General features: G+C 40.1%; 1 protein-coding gene across 10 annotated transcripts in view; it reads right to left on the bottom strand.

The window, feature by feature from the left end:
- Positions 1–14,501, bottom strand: part of USP47 (ubiquitin specific peptidase 47) — a gene marked incomplete at both ends in the record, with an annotated part of 56,198 nt that extends 41,697 nt beyond the window's left edge. For 9 of the 10 annotated variants that reach the window (XM_081999969.1, XM_081999973.1, XM_081999974.1 and 6 more), the window contains one exon: positions 14,448–14,486. In XM_081999969.1, the coding sequence (XP_081856095.1) occupies positions 14,448–14,486 (39 nt within the window). Of the gene's footprint in view, positions 1–14,447 lie in introns of all 10 variants that reach the window. The other variant, XM_081999971.1, reaches the window with a different exon arrangement.
- Between the last annotated feature and the right edge of the window lie 8,435 nt (positions 14,502–22,936).

Below are 22,936 nucleotides of genomic sequence, written 5' to 3'. Positions count from 1 at the left end.
AGGACCTCTGTTGTACCATCAAATATGTAACAATAAAAAGTACTGGTACAACACTTTTCTGACTATGGACAAACATCAAAATTAACTAGTTTCTGAATCTGAAGCATTGCACTCTATTTTTCCAGAAAGGAAAATCAGGAAGTGAGAATGAAGATGCTAAGAACATCACTGCTTTTTTCCAAATTTCTTCAACTGCACCCTCAGTCAGGATTATCAAAACATAAAATACTGACATAATCTTTATTGACGTGCCCTATTTGCCCCACCAAATGACCTACAAAAATAGCCCAAATTACACCACTGTATTTAACTTCAGCGGGATGACACATAAGGCGATATTTCTTTCTTTACATACAGAGAACGAGGTTCCAGTTTTGAAGTTTTAATAATCCAAGATTAACAATTGTATCCAGCAACTGTTTTCCTTACACACCAGTTTATAATTTCAGATTTGACAGAGGTTTTAAAAATAAAAAACACAACAGAAAACAAACATCACCACAATTTAAATGTTTTGTTGCTTACTAGTTTTACCTGCTCTCAATTGAAAGTTACGTAAGTTTTGCTGAAGTGACTTAAAGGTTAGAGTCCCCAAAGCATAATTTTGAAACTGCTGATTTAAAACAGTATGATAGTCATCAGTATATATTGCCCTGTGCTGAAGACTTAAGTCTGTCAATTTTCCTCCTAATCGGTGTCTCCAAAGAGCCCTAACTTTAGCCTGAATTCCTTTTCTCCAGAAAGAGGCAAGTTAAGTCCAGTATACACAGGGCATGTATAATTTTCTAGTGCACTGGTGCATGCAGTAAGGCTCCAGGCATTACCTGAACTGGACAGAAATATCTACAGGTTGCTTCTTTTGTAAGAATGCTCTTATGCTGTGTTCTCAGCTCTTGATTTCTCAGTAAAGGACTGCTGGAAGATTCTCAAGAGTTATTTCACTCTGAACAAATTCTGAATAGCAAAAGGTGATTTTTCAATATTCCATATAACACATGAAACAAACAAAATTTACAAAGTATACTGTTTATATGATGTTCAGGAATTTCAGAAGTAACTAAGAGCTGTCAGCTGCTCTGACACGACAACTCACAAAATCACACAGATGTGTCAATCTTTCAAATGCAACATTCCCTACTTCTCAATTAAGTAATTCACTCTACGAATATATTTTTAATAACCAATAGTTCAACTCTACATTTTACAGAAAAGCTGCTTTTACCATGGAAATTTATGCTTTAAAGTACAATTAAGAGAACAAGATCATACTATAAAGTTGCCTAAATTTTACCCTGAAAAATAATGACTCAAATTCACCAAACCATTTATTACATCTCACAAAATACGAGCGTAGTAACTACATAGCTCAGGGGTTTCAAACTAGCGTACACATGGTATTCACTGTTACATACAAAAATATGCTACTGCCTTTTCCTCAGAAGGGATAAGAGAAACTCCTCAGCAGCAAGCATATCTACTCTGTACTTGTGAGAAGTCCTCAAAGCTACATGTTGCTACTTTGCCATACCATAACACAGTATGCACACCATTGGTAGCTTAGTAAAATTTTAAGTTGCAGACACTCAACTGCATAAGCATCTAAAAAGGCAAATGCAGACTGCTGCTTAAGGCTACGACTTATAAAACCATCCTATGATTATTTTACCACAGAAGTCCTCTCAAGCTAACATCTTGGTCAATAAATATTTGAAACTGTAATTTCAAATGTTAACCTTTTACAAATATTGAAACACTGACACTTTGACCCTAAGTCACTCCATCCTATACACTTGCATTTCTAGAAAGGCGATGACATTCCCAAACCTGCCTGTAGAAAACTTCTGACTATGTATTAGACCAGACTTGCAAAAGACTCTTTATAATACAAACATGCAACCGACACGCAGGTCTGACATGGGTGGACATTCTAGAGCACCATTCTACATAAGCATTTACCCCATGTACCTTTCTAAAAAATATTTCACCTTTTTTACATGAAAGATCTGCATCTGTAAGTTGCAGGGCATAAAGCACAATTGTAGCACTGAAGTAATTCAAGCTGTAATTCTGTATATACTAACAAAGGAAGCATTGTTATTAGTGCCATCTGTAAGAATGAGACATTAGCTTTGACTATAGGTTCTGTATTTGTTAAAAATAGAGAAACAAAAAAATTACAGTGTTACTAGATCTGTCAAAACAATATTCAAATGCAAAACTGTGGTGGTTTTAACACTGCATTTAGATGTGGCTTGCTATTTTTCAGCTTTGAACCACTGAGTTCATTAAAATTCTACAGCAGCATTTTACTAGCCTTATGAGGCCAAACCATATTTATTTTTGAAATGACAGAAGATTCTCCCAAAATTTTATCTCCTGCCTCAGTTCTTTTACAAAATTATTTTTACAGATTGAAAGTGATACCTAAAGCTAAGCACAACCTTCATGTAGATACTACCCAACATTTCCAAATTCCAGTATCTCCAACAGGCAAAAAATATTGACAGCATGAATCAGTAAGTTTCAGGTCAAGAGTTTAAGTAACAGATGTGTGAAGTTTGACTGCCAAGTAAAGTTAATAGCCTATTGAGACTTAAAATGAGTTCTACATGTCCACACCCTATAAATAATTCTCACAGATCACTGCAATACAGAGGAAAGGCAAAGAGATCAGCAGCAAGCAGAAATGGCAGACATCATGCTTACATTCACAAAATGACTTGGATGATTAAGCCTAAAACAGCAATTCTCAAACGTCATGTAGCTTCAGCAACTTAAGACTACCATATGAACCAGACACAAGTGACTACTGCCTATCACATTACTGCTGTTCAAACTTTGGGGTGTACATTCCAACTTTGTGTAAGTGATTGGGTGCCCATTTCCATCAATTACAAGTAGATAGTGAAATTTGGCAGCTTCAAGCACAAAAAAGTAGTCTTCACTTGTACCTTTTACTTCTAAGGTATCATTGCATAGAAACACGCAGACATTAATTACAGTTCAACTGAACATAAGTTTGTTTCCGCTCTCTTTCTCAGCGATGACAAATTGCTATCAAATCAGCTCCTTGAAAAACCACAACCATATTTCAGGAATTCCTTCACCTATTCCAAGAGGTCCAACCCATTAAACACCACACTGGATACATGCTGACAGCACTGCATTCTGCACAAAATATGAAGGCCAAGGACCTTTCAAATATACAGCAAATGCGGGGAGAATGATCAGAGAGAGGTAGGTCATAATCTGCACTCTAAGAACTCTCTTTACCCCTGCATTTTGAACTATGGACTTCAGAGTCCTTACAGCCCACAACTCCCTTCTACACCCAGCCACGCTAGTCACGCTTTTCCCAGCCCAACAAAGCTCTTTTTCAAAGGCCAGCTTCCCTGATACAGCCAGGTGAGGTCACTCCCCTGGGAAGTAAAAAAGGGACAATAAAGGTCCTCTGAATAAGCAACACATTGGGCAGATGGTTTCCATTGCTTTGGATGCTGCTGTAGTTACTCATCTACTGAAGAGAAATCAGACTCACATTTGCCTTTATTTTAGAGGAAAGAAGCAACTTTTTTGAAAGACAGCTTACTAGACTAATTGTCAGAGCATTGTGAGTTGTTACTTAACACAGGTGCCTCACTGCAGCCAAGTTTGAGCTAATGAGGGAACAGTACACTTGGAATTCTGTCACAGATGCCTGAACCAAAACATACTTTACAAAGAAGTATTTAATAGTGCACTTGTGGCAAACTGAATACACTTTTCCTAAACACTGATCCCAGGAGGTCTTAATAAAACAGAATAATCTTGAGCTGTTAACTTGATGTATCTTGTGTTGGAATGTTTCCTAAGGCAAAGTAACTATGAACAACCTTTAAACACAATAATTTAATTTTTAATCTGACGGACTGACTTTATGGTATCAGGTTTGTGAGTACCTGAATAACATACTTTATCCTCAACTTCAAATTCTTCCTGGAGAGACTTCAGGCAAAATCCAACAACTGTGCTTCAAAGTTAGTGAAACTAAACAGAAGTTTTCTGTCCCATTACTAGTGAGGTAAAAAAATACTTCACCCTGAGCCTAAAATACCATCCACATTCAGGAATATATACCCTGATTCTGACTATTTTCAGTCCATCCTCTTGATTAGGAACAAGACTGGAAAATAGGAAGGAAAACTACCAAAAGAGTGTGTACTGGGCCAGGCTGGGGTAATGTGCTTCAGAGAAGCCCCTAAGGTGCTATGTTTTAGATTTGCGACTGAAAAAAATGCTGATAATACAATAATGTATTCAGCTCTCACTGAACAGTGCTTGCACAGTGTCAAGGCCTTCTCTGATTCTTACTCTGCCCTCCCAGTGAATAGATGGGGGGGCACAAGAGACTGGGGAGGGGACACAACCAGGCAGATAACACAAACTAGCCAAAGAGATAGTTTGCCATACAACACCACACTCAGCAACAAGAGGGAAAGGGGGGAGTTTAGTTAGGTTCCGTCTTTGGCAATTGGCTGGGCATTGGTCTACCCTTAGGATGTAGTGAGTGGTTGCCTTTGCACCCCGTTTTGTTTTTTCCTCTATTCTTCCACTTCACCTTCATTTATTAAACAATTTTTTCTTGAAACCAAGTTTTCTTGCTTTTACTCTTCCTTTCCTCTTCCTCTGTCCCACTGGAGTGGGAAGTGAGCGAGCAGCTGCATGCCACCTAGCTGCCTACCAGGGCTAAAACACAACAGGGTGTTTTGAAAAAAATCATCTTGAAAGTGATATCATTATTGTTTTAATTTGGCATAACCAAAATGTGGCTTTATTTTTTTGTTTGTATTTCTATGCTCGTTGCTTATCAACTTCTAATACCTGTTCACCTCTGCTGGATCACAAAGATTTCAAACAACTTCCCCATTCCCACAATTACAGGTTGAGACTTCAAAGACAGTGAAAGAAAAGGACAGTCAATAAAAATTGACAAAATATTTTAGAAAATTGTCAGTAGAGTAGAAATCTGAGACTTAAAAAAACACATACAGGGTAGCCCCATTATATCCCCCATTACAAAGCTTGAACTCTGATTTCAACATTGTGAACCCTCATCTATCTCAGTACATACAAACTGCTTCACTGTTTCACTTAAATACGTTGGCAGCATTATGTCCTTGGTTATACTGTTTACCTCTGCTTCAATCTATGGTATCTATACTTGCCTCTCACAGTACTTGATATACTTTAAAAGAATGAAATTGATGTCTGAATGAGATACCTCATCAAGACAACTGTAAATAGAAAATAATTATGATACCCTTATACAATACTATGAACATACACATCTATTTTGGAAACACAACATGTAAGACTGATGAATTTACAGTGCATTAAACACACTTCACACATACACAGCAGCCTAAAATCTTCAAACACATCAATGTTTCAGTTACACAAGCAGCTAAAGCTTGAATAGCTGCAAATGCTGCCAGAAGAAGCAGTCTTGCTCCCACCTGCTTATTTCCGCCCCCACACTGTCCCCTTTCTTCTGCTGGTACAAATGGTCATGCAGCTACATGTTGAGCAGGCTCAGATAGCTAATCCTTCTTTAAATTAATCATTTCTGGTTGTTTTTTCAGTGGGTTAGCTTTAACCTGAGTCAGCCCTCTACCTTCTCAACAGAATCCTTAACTCTCTTGGAAAAGGCCTTAGTGATATAACTGTATCAGCAGAGGAAAAGTAACAGTAGTAGTATTTAAAATGCATGTATGATATGTAGTAGTAGTACTTAAATTACTAAATACCAACACCACCTGGACATACTGCAACTTTCTTTGGTACCCTGAAAGACTGAAATGACACACCCCCCCCCATCCTTAGATATTAAGTCTCTAAACATCAGTGCTGCTCACAGAACAAGAGGAGTAACTCCCCCTTCTATCTTGAATGGCCTAGAAGAGCAAAAAGTGTCATTACTGCAGCAACCCTATTGCTTTCGCCCCCACCCCGTGCTCACTCTGTTTTCCAGCCTGCTGTAGATCCAGGATAACTGCTGGAGATCACAGTAGGCGGCTGGGGCCACACTGGCCCTGGCTAAATGAACCCTAAGAATGTTTTCCTATGGTGGATGACCCGATACACAACAGAGGAGAGCTACAAAGCAGAATTCTGTAGCAGGGCCTCTCTCATCTTGTTCCTGTTGGAAAAAGGGGTACATGTTTTACTCTCTTTTCTGCCTCACCTAGATTATGGACTCATCTGTTGTTTTCAAAGACCACCTCCTCAGAAATGCTTCTCTAGTAACAAAATTTTAATTTAAAAAAAATTAAGTGTTTGCCACATCACTGAAACAGTTGCATGCCAGTTGTTAACTGTCACTCCTGTAAAATACATATGGACAAATTATTTTTATAATACATACGCATATCAAAGTTTAATACTTCCAACTTCTAAACATGTCCAAAACCAGCACTATGCCTCAGAAACAAAGAGTATGTTATGAGGCTAGCGTTTAACCTTTAGGAGCTTGTTCCTCTCCTAGTGTGGATTACTGGGTCATCTGTAAAAATCATTTATAAAAGAACAGAAATGACAACCAGAAAAAATTGGTATGGGGCCAGAGATAAGTACATGCATCCGGGGTGTTAAAAAAAAACTATTGAAAAGGATATGGCAGCGGGGAGGGGGGAGGCACATGTCTGGGGACAGCTGAACTAGAGATCAAAACATTTACTTTTTGGTTTTACAGACACTATTTTCCACCTAAGTTCTGTATTTTAAAAGACTTCAAATACATCTTATGTAAGAACGTCTTGAAGATCCAGTCTTCTTACGCTTATCTCCTAATGGTCTTTTAAATACGGTAAACTAAGGTGATTCAAGATTCCTTACTTCGCTTAAAAATCAAACGTAGCAGCCCTCCTGGTCATGCCTACAGACCACACAAGAACTCTAACAAAGTTTCCTGTTATTAAATTAAGGAAATTAAGGGGTAGCAAAGAATACATCCACAGTAGTAACAGATTGCTTTTTAAAAACTAAAGTTTTCTCTTTACCACTGGACATTGAGTATTTCACTCCCTTATTCTTAAAGGTTATAATGTCAACTGTCATATTTTCTTTCATCCTATAACCCTGAACTGTTTAATTTCCAAGGGTCTTTGTAACCAGACTAAAATAACTGTGAAAATTAAATGTAAATGAAGTTCTATGTATTTGCAAACTATCTGCCCGCCTCTATACACTCATTACAGTACAAACTTTACATTCAGATCTGAAACAGCCTCATCTTTATATGGCTTCATTTTGTTTGTATCTTGTCTCCAGCTTCTTAAACACCATGCTCCTTGTTTTTCCTTCCAAAAAAATCTGAAAAAAGGGGATGCAAGAACATCACATGATACTTATACACTTTTATATGTTAACCTATAATCACATCCTTTGTTTCCTCTGGAGAGTCACAGCAGCAGTGGATATGCTTACACACTTGCCCTCCATTCCTTCAAGTATGGAACTATGATGAACTTTATTGAAACATTTTCCTATGTTGCTAATATTCTAAAGTAACTTTAGCATAAAAACGAATTAGGGTCCGAGCAAAAATAATAATAAAAGACTTTTCTCTTTTTGTACAATTTTGATATTGAAGGTTTACATCACTACAAAATCACCAGACATGTACAGTGAAAAAAAAATAGCATTTTTTTGGTACAGTTTAGAGATTAAAAGATGTGAATACAGGAGTAGTTTTTATCTCTTTAATAATTCTCGAATTTTAAACTGTCCACCCGCTGCTGCGGAAGGATAAAGAGAAGCTGAATAGCAAGGTGGGTCAGCAGGGATTCTTTGTGTAGTTCTCTACCAATATTGCACAGAATGAAGGGTAACAGTTAGGAATGTAAGCACCCATGAAGTCTGGGCATAAACTCTATCTGCTATCACTACCATAAAGGGCTCCATGGAGAACATGGAACTCTGAAGCACGTCTCCAGAGAAGGTACAGCTATGACAACGTATATGAGGAAGGATCTAGATGATTTTTCCATGTATTAGCTGATGAAAATATTTTATTTACAAAACAGGTACTACTTTAAGTTGTTAGTATCTGCTATTTTTTTGTTTTCCTTCAGTCATTGTTACTGATCAACACAATACCTATACAAATCAATAAACACACCTGCCTTCCATTCCTTTAGCTTCTGAAGTACTCTGCCAGACTTCTTCAAAAAATGCTATTTACATCTCTTTTCAGATACAGATAGTGAAAACTTTCATAGTACATCAAGTATATTTCTCACAGGTTCAAAATTTGATCATTCACCAATCCTATGGAATTCAGGCATACTTCCTCAAGTTATTTAAAAGGCTTTCATCACATCTGATTATTAAGAAGATATACCTGAACTGCAGCACGATAAGCAGTTCTATGCTATTCACAGAACTGCCAATCTAAAAATAATCTGTTGCCATTTTTCAGAAGCACCTAAAGTATCTTTGTGGTCACAATCTCAAAGATTAAAATTAATCAAGTGATTTTTACCAAATTTACCCCTTAATTTTTTAGAACATGGCCAACATGTCCTTTTAAGAAATTATTTCATCTGCCAATGCTGTGCAAGACCATTTGTTCAGTGCAAGGTGATTACATGCCAAACATTGCAAAAAAAGAGAAATACTACACACTTCACAGTGGCAGAAATGATGATCAAGTTCGTTATAATTTTATCAGAAGTTTAAAAACAATGTAAAGATTTAATATTATTTTCAATTATCAGTTCTTAAGTTACTAGTGGGATTATTTTGAAAGTATTTTGTTCAAGACAAGAAAAATAACAAAATTCTAAGTAGGCAGCTCACCTGAAGGTATACCACATTAATTCTCAAAGGGATGAAGTGTAAATTATCAGCTTTAAGTTTTCACAAAAGGAATCAAAAATTTCTTCAAACTGAACAAAAAGGCTGAACATGTATACGTAACTCAACCACTCAATTTTCTAGAGACATAACTTTCACACTTAGCTTCTTACATAAACCCCAATATATTTTCAAATGCAAAAGAAAGAGTGGAGCTGTGACTGGATATATAATCATCTATACACATTTTAGTGCATTACTGTATCAACTGCAATGTACTAGGAAAAAGTTTTAAAACATTATCTCCCCATCCCAAGTTTAATTCTGACAGGACTAAAACATGTAAGTCAAAGGCAACACAAAGTCAATGTATGGGTCTATTTCAGTAAGTGTCTACAAGTTTTAATCTTCTATTAATATCAATACATTCCACCAGCAAAAGGAAGTTGGATAATGCTTTTTATCAGTATCTGTGTAGTAGGACAAATCATCTTTTAAAACTATGATGCAAGGCCGCATTGATCTAAACCCATAGGTACTTAGGTTTTAAAAACAACAGAATATAGAATTAGTAGACTTTATCTATTTAAAAATGGCAACAAACAATGCACTAGAAACTTTTTTGTTCTATACTGATATTCTGAGCTCAAGAAAGACAGTGTAGAATATACCATTGACAGACCTTTAAAGTATTCTCCGCCTCCAGAGAACTACTTCACAACTTAGGAAAAAGTTCATTACTAGTTTGAGAAACTGTGTAGCTGCTCACAAAAAAGTAAGATTATACTTATACTACTGTACTCATTTGATTTAGAAACTTTAATCACCAGTGACCCACAAAACACGACAGAAAACAGCATTTCTTGTTTGTGGTGATGTTTAAAATGTATTACCACAGAAAAAATACAAATTAAAGTGATACGGTATTCAGTTGTCAGGTTATTCTACTGAATAATAACTTTAGCTAGCAGCATTTAAAGACTGAGGTTCCAGTACCAAGTACTATGCAAGACGTAGTTGATACCTCTTAGGCAAAAACTTTTAATCAGATGATCTCAAGGTGTCATTAGATAATTACCCTGATCATATTTCTTATACTACAGACTGAATATCCAGAAGTATATAGCAAGGGGAACCAACCCGTGACTGAGAAACACAGTGTTTGAACTAAGCAGGAAATGATCTTGCATTCCACGTGCACGCCTTGTTCACCAAACTACATTACTACCGAACATAATTCGGAAAGTTCCTTTTCCAAGGAACAAATAACTTGGTGAAATTCTGTGTGGATTTTCTGTTTATCTGCTAAATTGGATTTCCAGAATATCTGCTCAGTTGTAGTAGTCATACCTTTACATTTTATAACAGAGCACACCAGAAGGAAAGCAAGAAAAACTGATAAATTACACAAGCTGTAACCACTTGTAGAATCTCATAATACACAGGAATGAAAGAACAAGGATGTCGTCAGCATTGAGAAGATGCTGATGATGAAAAAGCATCCCTTTACTAAATAGAATTGCAAAATATCTTAATCAGATTCCTGCTCTTCTAATGAAGAAGTTAGAGCAATACCCATCACAAAATATATTTTATGTGTTCAATGCAGAAGATTAAAATGGATTCATTAGTGTAGGGATGAAAAGACTCACATTAGCTGAGAAACAACTCACGCTACCTTTGATTTCATGGCAGCAAGTACAAAGCACATATGTATTTATTCTGACAGATGTACTTTGGATAGTTCATGTTGGAACATGTTGAGAAAGTATCTGCGCAGCATTTATTTAATTAGTGGCACAAACACTTCAAAAACCTCATAGCAGAACATACTTTTTACATTTTGAACAATTCTTTATATTCTGACCAATTCTGGGCAATATTCACTAAGTTCTGATACATCTTGATTTTAAAGAAAAGTCTTAGTAAAGTTCACTTACATTGTCAGTAAACAAACACATGTATCTAACTTTCTCAACAACTGTGTTGATTAGAGTATTTTATTATTTTCTATTTGAGGTAGACTTGCCCAAAATAAGCTTTTTCTCAGGAACACTGAAAGCCATGTAAGTGTTTTCCCTTGTAGCAGCACCATTTTCTTCTTATTTCCATTATCTTACTTATACTATTTCCCCTCCCTCCCCAGGGTTACTGTTTTCCTAGACTAACGGGGGGAAAATTGACACCTAACAACGAAGCAATTTTTAAAGAACATGCTTAGTGTTTACTACCAGGGTGCAGCAACATCCTATATGCTACTGAATGCCTTCTGCTTTATTGGGTATAAAAGACTATATTGAATGACTTATCTTTCAGATGAAGAGAGACAAAGTAATGGAGGATTGGACAGAAACAGAACACAGACCAGTTCACACTGAACCCCAGCTCTAGTAAACAGGGATTCTCATTGCCCGCACCATAAGGAAATATTGGTCACACAATTACAGGAACAGTTGGTAAAACGCTAGGCAGTAGTAGGGACACAAGAACGAATTTACTAAATGACTGTACCACTTGGGCAAAAATCTTAATTTAAAAAAAAATCCCAACGCTGGGATATTAGAAACTGCTTTCATATACCTGTTACGAATGGAAATTATTTTTATGCCAAAGTTATGAGCAAGAGAAAATAACAAGGCCCTGCTTACCTGTACTTCAGAGATGCAGGTGAACCTATACAATATCCTAAAGAAAAATTTTCATAAGAGACTAATAAAAGATATCTTAAGTGCAGCACTAGAGCTACTAGTACTTAGTATCAATGAAAACATGCTATTACTCTTTACAAAAGCTAATGAAAAAATGCATGCAATATACTTTAAAAACAGCAAGCTGAGCTCGTTAGCACACACACACATATATACACATACATACAAACACAAACTGAAGACTTATAAACAAGCTAATACCTATCTTTCCATTCTTAAAACACAGAGGCTGTTAATGTTATAGATACCTCCTACTACCATATCTACCATGGCATCACGTAAGCCTGTAGAGGAGAACCAAAATCCTATTCCCATCCACTCCTTTAGATGATTAGTCATTCCCCAGATCCACCTAAAGCAAAAACCAATACATTTCTTCTTGCTCTTTTACACTCGAATGCAAAGGAAAAGTATGGTTGTGTACTCATCTGTAGCAGACACTGGTTCACATCCCAGTTTAATCTTTGAAACAGCACAAGACAGAGAGCTATACAACTGATACCACTCAGCCCGTGGGGAAGGGACAACAAATATCAACTGTAATCCTTTATCTATCCCTAAAGGACAGAACTGAAACTCCAAACGACGTGCTTTGCCTCCAGCTCCTAATGGCATAATAGGAATATTTAGGAGAAGGCTGTTGAGAACTCTGAGACCTGGAGAATACTGTTTACCCATAACTCACAGTGTTCTATGCAGTGAGACTATCAATGAATCTCAGAAGGGCTTAATGTGAATGCTGTAGCATAAGATTTGTTAAACTGCCCATCACGGAAATAAAAATGATACACTGAAAAACACTGGAAAAATTGCAGATAAATTTCTATTACAATATACACATATATACATAACCAGATGGACTTAACACAAATAGTTAATCTACTTTCCTCCACAATTTCTTATTTTCTTATATTTTTTTCTATTTTCTTCTATTCTGTTCAGGTTGGTTTATTTATGAAATGCACAGGGGCACAGTAAAGAACTTGAGAAAACTTTCTGAGATAAAGCAACTCACATTAGCATTATCAATGTACAAAGTTTATAGATTTCACACTGTATGTTTAAGATATCCGTATCTATAACAACATGTATTCATCTTCCTTCACCCGTTTCCCCCCCCCCAGAGATGTAAGTGCATTCAAAATCCTAGTCCAATGAGTCAGTTAAAAATACACATCTGAATCATACATATATTCCGAATACAACTTTAAAGCCAACAGGGATACTATTAATACATATACCTAAAGAAACAGCCTCAGCTAGCTGCTTTTATTAATCACTTTGTCTGTTCCAGTTAACTATTACTAATGCCATAATGTTCCTCCTGCCAGTCTCCTTTATGTCTATGTTTGCTTGTGTTTAAAATTAAATATTTAGGTATACTAGATACTATCTTTTATCCCCGGTTCTATGTTTTTGGAGATTTTTTTTAAAGCAAATTTTTAAGCATACTAGTTACTACACTCCACACCTTGTTTGAAGTTTCTGGAGATTTCTCTTTCCTGCAAAAAGACTTAACACAGTCCTTTAAACCTCAGGATTTTAAGAAAGCAAGCAAGAGATAAAGTTTACCTTTGTCCTACATACATCCTGTACTTACCTGTGCAATTGTATGCACAAACATTTGTTTTCTAAAACTCAGTATTGGTATTTGTTTCACAGTTGTGCTCAAGGATACCATTTAAGGATCAGAACCTCATTTTGATAAACCCTACATGACTGAAGTCCTTGCCTCACAAAACTTCCCGTAAGAATACGTGATGGAACAAGTAAATGTAACAAACCACTGACATTCGATGAAAAACAACAGGAAAGGTTTGAGTAATTTATCAGAACAGTCAAACTGTCAGAAAAGTTGGCTGAGTATGTAAGTGTACCTGCTCATGAAATAAAGTTTCTGCTAATACTACTCTACAAATAACCGTTTCCAAACATTTCACGCCATCCCTAGAAGACTCCTTCCCCTGAACAGTATCACTTACTTGACACGTGTCATTTGCCTATCGCTGCAGGACAGAGGCTTAGCCTTCCTCTTTCACGCAGGCTCTTATCTTTAGCCTATGGCCAAAAAACAAGCCTTTTCCCTTCTTCCTGCAGCATAGGAGAGATGAGGGGCCCACAATAAAGGAAACTCAATCCGCCGCTGAGCCAGGCCACATTCTCTCTGGCACTCACCGTAGGCACTACCACTCGTTTTTTCTGCAGCGCTTCGTACCGACGCCGGGGAGGGACGGAGCCGCCCCACAAACTCGGCAGCGGCCCCCCGGCTGCCATTTTCGCCCCTTTCCTCCAGCCAAGGACGCCCTCGGGCACCCACAGAACCGCCTCACCGCCGGGGCCTGCTCTCCTCTCTGCCCCCTCGGCTCAGGGCCATCACCTGGAGCCTCCGCTCCCCCCAGCCTGGCGGCGGGCTGCCCTCCCGGAGGGCTCCACACAAGACCTCCGACACGGGGAGCGGCCGAGCGTAGGCGCCGCCGCCACGGCCCCGTCACCCGGGCCCCGCAGGCCGGCCAGCCCGCATGCCGCGACACAGACAGGTGCAACTCTCCGGCCGCCCCCGGGGCCTTGCGCAGCCCAGGCTCAGCCCCGGCCTCCTCCTCCTCCTCCCCACACCAGCCCACACGGAAAAGCCTCCCCTTCCCCCCGCTGCGCACCACCATTAACCCCCGGCCCGGGCCCCCCCGGACCAAGGGCTGCCCAGTCCCCTCAGAAAGACGGGCCCTCCCTCCCTCTGGGCCTCGCACCGAGACAGCGAAGCCGAGCCAGGCCAGGCCTCCTCCACTCCCCTCCCCGGCCAGGCCCAGCACCCCAGGCCTCCCGCACGCCGCAGGGGCCACTACCGCCTCTCCGCTGCGGCGCCTGGCCTGAGGTTCGTTCCCCCACGCCGATCCCGCTGCGCCTCACCTCTTTGGGGACGAGCTGGTTCTCCTCACTAGGCACCATGGCCGGTGGCGCGGCGCTGGGCCCACAGCAGGCTGAGCGTCGTCGTCAGCAGCAGGAGGCGGGGGGACGCCAGCGGCTCATCCTCCGCCGCCGCCACCGCCCCAGCCGCTCAGGGCAGCGCCACCGCCCCCTCCGCCACCGCCAATCAATGGGGAAAATGGCCGCCGCCGCTCTCGCGAGAACCAGCTCGGCAACCAGCGGCCGCGTAATACCGCTGTGCTGGCCTCCGCCCCGGCTGCTGCTGCTGCTGCCGCTGCCGGCGGCGGCGCGCTCACCCGCCCAGCGCCGGGCTTGCCCGGCTGAGGTGCGCGGTTGTCGACTGAGTACGAGGAGCAGTGTGGGGAACGCAGCGTGTAACCCCCACAGGTGGCCAGGGCCAACCAGGTCGCCCCGCGCTCAGGGGCCGTAAATGGCGCTCGGCTGTCACCCCCCACGTTATCCTGCCCCAGAGAGCGGTGGCGGAGATCGCCGTCCCGGTCCCAGAGCGGGCTGGGTGGTAGGGGGGAAGGCCCCTGCTACCGCGACCTGTCTCCTCGCTCCCTCCGTGGCGGTGTGCGGTCCCCACGTTTGCAGCGGGCCCGGGTGAGACTAGCAAATGATTAAAACCGAGTTGTACTGGGCAAGTGAGGAAGCGGCGTGTCCGGGGGTCATGGCCTGCAGGTGCGGCAGAGAGCTTAAAAGGGCCTCCCCGTGGGCGCGGGGGCTTTCAGCCGCTCGGAGGAGCAGAGCTCGCCAGCCAGGCCGTTAGCGTGGTGCTGGGCCTCTGCCCTGAGGTGATGGGATGCGCGGGAGCCAGCCCGCACCACGGAGGCCTGCTTTCCTTCAGACGGTTCCTCTGTTGCCTGTGAGGGGCCCTTGCCCGAGCCAAGGGGTGCAGGGGACATGGGCTGCGGTTTCACGTTGTTTCACTCACTTTTTTTTTTTTCCCCCTCGCACCTGGATGTAACTTGCTGGTGCTTGGCTGTGAGGTGAGGAGACCAGCAGAAGGAGTGAGAGAGTAAGCACAGCCTGATCTCGCTAAGATTGGGGCCCTCTTCTCGGTGGCCAGGAGTTGTTCTTTGAAGTCATACTGTGCAGCTAAGTACATGCTTGTTTTTTTTGTAAATTTAGGGTTAATAGTGTAATTTCAAATGAAATACAAGATTATTTATGTAGCATCATTTCATTGTTGTGTTTTGTCTTTGACAAACTAAAATACATATGTTTTTCATGTCACCTGCGGCACACTAAAAGCCAAATACTAATCACTGGAATGACTAAAATGCACACTAGAAGAAAAATAATTACATATTAACGTCAACTACAAAATAGCTTTTACGTGAAAAACATTCAACTAATGAAGAAGAAGAGTATGTGGTAGCTGTACGTTTTTGTACAGCTATTTTTCTCATTATTTCAGTGTCCTCTTGTGAAAAAATGCTGAATTGAGGATACTTTTTGGTTTTCTCCAAGAAACTTTGTGTTTTGCGGTAATTTTTGAAACCCACTGTATTGAAGGCTATTGTAAATCTATTGTGGCGCTTCAGTAAGATTAAATGACATCTTACCCCTTTTCATGTTTAAAGTATGTAACTTCTCAGGTTCCTCAACACGCTCTCTCAAAGGTGAGATAAGTAGCACATTTTGGATTCAGGATACCTTATTAGTATTTATATTATTATAGTATTTTAACACTTTTAAAAAAGCTTCAAAGCAATCATTTCTGTGCATAACAGATAACAAAATCAGTAGTTTTATTTTCATCTTTCAAGTATGCTATACTAGCTGCTAAGTTTCCTTTTTTTCCCCAGTTCTGTTCCTTGAAGTAAGCACAGAAATCCCCTCATTGAAAACTTACTCGAAGCAGTTTTTAAGTGTATTTCTGACCTGTTTTTCATTACATAACTTAATGAGATCAAGTTATTTATATAGTAAAGGTCAGGAGATTGAGACAGGAGCTCTTGCACTCTAGCTTTAAAATGTGTTGCACCTGAAAGCCCCTCACCTTAGACATTTGAGCTCTAATATGATGAAATTAAGTATCAAGGCAGGAACTTGAGACACCCTTGCTTTTAATGATACTTTATGTTAAGCACAGGGTTGTGTAGAGCTGCCCCTCTACAAAAGGGAAATGTATGTAGAATAGTTTGTTTTTCTAATAGGAAAGACAATATGGAATTAATGAACTTGTGTCTTTTCTAAAAGAGGATTTTTTAATTAATGCTTATCAGCTGTGTTGTTGATTAAAAAGTTTGGAATTTAGTTGGGGGTTTTTGAGGGGGACTTTCATAAGCATCTCAGTGTGAGAAAAGGCATAATTGCGGAAGAAATTAAAAATGTTATCAACATTTGTAGATATTTAAAGAAGCATAGCTGCCTGGTGATCTGCTGCTGTCCAGGGGTGTCCAAAGATCCACGCGATTAACAAGCAAGTACTTCAGTTGAAGAGCCAGGGCAGAAACATAAGCTTGCAACAGAACGTGATACAATCATCAAAGCACTGGCTGGAAGCCTCCAATAGTAGTATGTGAGTGATGGGCCTGCTGTTACTCTCCCCCCCGCCCCTCTTTTTTTTGGAAGGGGGATACACACCAAAATCTCTGGAATTTAGGGGAGTTTTACCCTGTTTTGTAAGGAATCCAGAAGTCAGGAGTGAGAAGCTTTCAGAGATGTTACTTTCGAAAGTTCTTTTGACTTCAGTCTAAAGTGTTATGTTCTGAGGTTTTTTTTGCTGCCGGTTGTGTTTAATAAGGGAGAAAGCTATGGGACTCAATGACTTTAATTAAAATACATTGTTCTGTTGGGATGAAGAGGTAGCTACCACAAATATGTGCCTACTAGATAAGAATCAGGAGTTTGTTTTTTAAAGAAACACTCTGTTAGATCCTTCTGCAAGCTTTAAAACTGTGCAAACATCTAGTGTAGCATGTGTGCATGAAACATCTTTAATGGAGTAATAATCTCTAGTTAATAATTAAATCTTCAGGAGTTTTTGTATTTGTGGATGCTGCAGTATTTAACCTCTTTACGTGAGGCTTCTTAAAGAGGAATATTCAGAATTCAGGTTTCATGAAGGAAATTCTAGCCTTATGTAAAGACTGATTTAACATACTACTGGTTTAACTTGTTGTAAGTGTGAAGAAGAAAAAATGATGTCTCAGACTAAAATTTATGCTGTATTTGCAGTTACAGGTAAATTTCTTAGGCTGTTGATTGTCAAGCTGTTGTTCAGAGATGCATTAATGAGAGTCACAAGTGCTGAAGTGTGTCAGTTTTCAGTCAATGACAATTGGCTAGTTTTAGTCAATACAGTACTTATCACACTAATGTATGCATTGTACTAATGGAAATGTAGTTGTGCAACATTGGTATGCTAGAGTAAGTAGTAGGCCTTCATTATTAGAAACGATGAACAATTAAATTAGCCTGTAGGAACAGGATACCTCTCCTCCCTGCCCCCCAGCCTCTTTAAAGTTTATGCTTTAATAATTTCTCCTTCTCTCTAAGAATTCACACACTCTTGTCCCAACACCCATATCTAAGATTTGATGAATAATGAAAACAGTTTTTAAAACTAAATGGAGGGAAGGCTGCCATGTAGCTCTTTCATACGCACAGTTGCATGCTAAGAACTCAACGGGTGCAAAGTCTTAAGAAAACAAGTAAATGTCAGAATACAAACTGATGTTGTCTTTCTCAAAGCAATATTATCCTACCTGTTTGAAATAGAAAGCTTATGTAAAGAGGATTGTGTAGACTTATACCATTGATTTGGGATGTCTTCTCTGGAACACTTCAGTTTTGATTTTTCAACTGGGCTGTGGTGGGAGATCCATTTCCTATTTCAGAGGTTTGTGGCCTTATTTGTAAAGCGAGCATTGCAGTGCTTGTTTTCTTATGTATTGTTCTGTTAAAAAACCAAAACAAACAAACAAGCAAAAACCACGGAAAAAACCCACAAAAACAAACCCCCAAAAACCCCTTCAAACCTGAAGTTCGCAACCCTTGGCAAGTTGCTAATGAATATCAAAATGACATAGCCATTCCGTATTTGCCAGCAGTAGTAATGTAGCTAATGCTGATGCAGTGTTCTTTTAAAGCTCTTCTGCAGTGTCAGCACTTTAAGGAAAACCAGCTGAAGACCTCACCCCTTTTCAGTCTTTGGCAAGTTCGTGATTACTGATAGAAGAAGAGATGTGTGAAAGTTCAGGATATCACAATCCAGCAGTTCATTGCACTGCTGGTTACTTTGCCATTTGAGCTTCAAGTAACTTTTCCAGAATTGCACAGGAAGTTTTGGTGCTTTTCTCTGAAAATCTGCAGCCTACAGACTTCACTTTCCAGTACTTGCAATAGGAAAAAGAAATTTAAAAAATAGTCCCTTATATGGATGGAGTGAAGATAGGGTAAGGGGAGAATTATTTGGGGGGCACAGGTGGAATTAGTAAAGAAGGGATGATTATAGAATTCTGCATCTTTAAAAGGTGATTTTTGCTGTGTTTCTATTTCTTTGATCTTAGCTCCCTAAATATGAAGCAGGTCAATAAAAGGCTAAAGAGCAAATTAGGATCTTTAAAAAGGGGACACTGATTATTTTTAATTCTTCTGTAAGAATTAGAAAGTGGCCTATATTTTAGCAGTTTGAGCTGTTTCTTGAATGTGTTAAGCTCTGGAAGCAGTATGAATTTAATGATAAGGAATCATTAAATAGTTTTCTATGATCTGTATCTTAAAACAAAGAGAGACATTGTAGACTTCCATGTCTAAAGAAGCATATGCAGAATTTTAGGAAATAAAAAAATCGATTTCTAAGACTTGAGAATGCGGTGGGAAATTAAAGCTTTATATGGGAGATCTACTATGGAAAAGTATTCTTTTGCTTTAGGAAGACCTTTGCAGTATATAGTCTTGTAGGTCTAGTAGGTAGGTAAGCTGCCTTCTGAAGTTAAATTTCACAAGATTAAGAAAAAAACCCCTCAGTTTTAAGGTCAGTGCTAAATATTGTGCTCTGCTGTTCTTAAATAGTGTTTTCTGCTACAATCTTTATTAGCATGCAAGTACTTTTCTGTTCTCTGACACTGTAATTCATGCCAAGACCTTTTTAATCAAAACCAGTTGGGGATTATTTTAATTAATTATAAATCAGCAGTCAAGATTCATTGGTGCTTTTATTAAAGATTATCATCTTACTCTGGTTTCAAGACACTGAGTGTTCAGATGTTAGCTTAGAAAGTTAGGGTTTTTTTTCCGTGATAGCATTAATCCTCTGTATGAATTCCCAAATGGGTTTGAGGCTGAAATTACAGTTGCAAAGAGAAATAGAAACCCTGCAGAGAATTTTGCAGGACCATGGGTTCCCTTCTTAATGCTGAATTCTTCGATCAACTTGACTTAGGATTTTCAACGTTGCGTACTTAAAACTACAGAGTGGTTTCTAGCATTAGTAGTCTAAACAAAACACAGTTCCAGGGTGTTTGACCTCTTGATGCACTTGTCAAAACCTTCCTGGTGTCGCTGGGAGTAAAACACATGCACTAGCAGTCCAACTTCCACTTTGTGTGGTGAGAGTTTGGAAACAGATGTGGGCTGGTATCATGTAGAATTTGAGAGATGCAAGCAAATCTCATACAGTTTGCTGGCTTAGGCTGGTGGCCAGACTGTAACTCTTCTATCTAAAATGTGTGCAGTAGCTAGGAAATCTACTGGTTTTTTAAATGTGCAGACTAGTAGAGTGTACAGCATACATCCTTGCTGGAATATGGGCTACTATGTTATCTAAACCCCTCCTCTAAGGCTAGGGGGTGGCAGGGTGGGAGGAGGCATCTCTATGCACAGCAAAAGAGCAAAGGTTTACTTGTAGGAAAACAAGAAGAAAGGAGAGTTGCCTTGAATGCATACCATGATGGTAATGTTAGTCACCAAAGTGGTTCAGTTATTTCAGAGGTTCAAAAAAAGCTCACAGTGACATAGCCAGTATATTTTAAAACATTGAATTAACACTTATCGCACATGAGGAATTGCTGCTGGAGAGTCACTGTAGAAGTGCAAAGGCAGCACTAAATAAGATTATATAATGTGCAAAAATAACAATGTAGTTTAGCTTTACATGCGGCGGCTCTCGGTATGGACACTTAAAGTATTTATAGTTGCCCTTGGGTCCAGGGGAGTTAAGTAGTTCGGCTTTGCGTTAGGGGTCCCCAGTGACCCTTCAGATTAAATCTGGTGACGTTTAATATTACAAGCAAGTGCTAATTATACTGCGTACAGCTCTTTGTGCAGGCAGGAAGTGGTTTCCCATCCTCAGCAAGTCCTAGCACATAGGGAACATTCCTTCATCCCGGATTTAAGATCCTAGGTGGCCTTCCCCTGGATGAAACATGTTTTATTCACATTTTCTTTGTAAGATGTCATGATTATCAGTGTGAAGCGGTAGCTTGCAGCTGCCTAGGCCTCAGCCCATTCCCTGGCTGAGGGGAGGGACAGAAGTGCAGCACTTGGCATCTTTTGAATGTCCTGTCTCAAGGCTTTGAGTGCAAGGACAGTACCTGCAGCAGGATCTGTGGCCTGGGCTGCCTTGTGGTGTGGTCTGCCTTTGGCCACTCTGCACTGTCAAGGAGTAGAGACCTGCCAGCGTTCTCTACTGGGGTGGGGCAGGAAGCAGGAGGGGGCTGTCACCTTCCATTTCGCTGTGAATGCTGCGTACTTGGCAGTGCTTGACACCACTCCTTCTGTTTTGCTTTGTGCCCTCAACAAAATTTTCTTCCACTGGTGATGGAAGGAACTGTGTATCTTGAGGAGTATTGGGGTTGACTGGGTTATTTTATAGTTGTTTTAGAATCATGGGGGTGCTCTTCATCTGTGGTCATTCCTCCTGCCAGGGCTCCCTCCTGTCTGTCACAAGGAGGGCCATGTGTCTGCAGCCCTGTAGCTTCCTGCTTGTGCAGTCTGCATAGCAAACATCATGTCCCCACAATGGCGGGGGCTCAGGGTGTCCCACAGTGGGACACCCCTAAAGTAGCTTTTAGGTTGTATGTGCACAGCTGTTGGGAGGCTTGGTCTAAAACCTGCTGCTGGCTCTGTGGTTCTCCAAGCTCAACCTTGTCCTTGTTTTGCAACAGGCTGTGCCCTGGACATCTGCAGCTTTCTTGGGGCTAGCCTGCTGTGGGGGTTGCTAAGCTCTTTCTTACATGAATTAATGTAGCTTTACCTTTGTCACAGCAAAAGGAGCTGCCAGAGGTCTTACATAGCATTTAAAATGTCAGCTGCCAGTCTAAAGCAGCTGCCAGCACTGCAGCTTTGGCAGAGGGAATGCTGTCACAGGGTGAATGCAGGGAATGTCAGTGTGGACACAGCGTGAGTCAGGCTGGGCAGGGACTTGTGTACAGAGTATCCTGACGTTGGTAAATCTCTTTGAAATCCCTTTGAAATCTCCCAGCAAGTTGTCTCCTGTGTTGCTTGGGTCATATATAAGGAAATACTACTGGTTCTTGACTGTTGTGTTTTGTATTCAGACCTGACTGTAAGTAGCCTGTCAGTGTGGGGTGTACATTGAGTAATCCTGTGGCACTGGTAGTCTCTCTTCTGGGTGAAAGATTAAGGCAAAGCACTACCCAGTGAGAGTCTTAAAGAATGTAGTTTCTAAAAACAATCTAATTTTGTTCATGTGTATGTAAATTTTAATGTTTTTTAAACTCACTTTTAAATGTTTGGAATACATCTGTTGGTTGGACTGAATTAACATGGGGAAAAAAAAATTGTAACTACTGTCCTTGTTTGTTGTAATTACCTTTGTGAGACAATGCCTCTGGAGAGCAGGTGTTTCCTCTACATTTTTATGAGAAGGTTTGGCTGCAGAACTTTGAAATGTGTGCACATTCATGCTAATTTGAATCCCCTATTTGCTGTTAGCACAGGAAGTAAATTCCTTTTTATATTGTTACTCTTTGCAATTAATTGTGCCAGCTGTTATAAGTTAGTTGTATACCCATTTGCCTATCACCTGTGATTTAAACCAGGCTTATTAATTGGGCCTGTTGGATGTAAGCATGTCTACCAGAGACGCCCAGATAGGTAGAGACAAATTCCAGATCATTTGGATCAGATCCAAATCCATTAATGAGACTTAGCTCTTCAGCAGAGGGTTCTTTTATATGGTGATGTTAAAGGAAGAGGGCTCATTGGGGTTTTTTGTTTGGCTGGTTAGTAATGTAGGGAGCATCCATGGAATGCGAAGTTGTGTGAATAAGAAGGGTCTCAATGCCAGGCTCATAGATATAATAATAGTCTGGGTGCTGTAGTATTTACCGCAGTGTTTTACATATGGAATTAATCTATGCCCTTCCTTGCACAGGAAATGTGTGTCTTTCATACCCTATGCCTTTGCATATATGCTGGTTTTGTGTTCCTTACGGTAACAAAAGATTTACATTAAGCAGGCCAAACCAATTTTAAATACTAACAGGCATATAGAA

This window comes from Phaethon aethereus, assembly GCF_964289735.1.
Source record: "Phaethon aethereus genome assembly, chromosome: 5".
Lineage (NCBI taxonomy): Eukaryota > Metazoa > Chordata > Aves > Phaethontiformes > Phaethontidae > Phaethon > Phaethon aethereus.
Note: the sequence above shows the minus strand (reverse complement) of the source record. Positions and strands in the feature narration are given on the sequence as shown.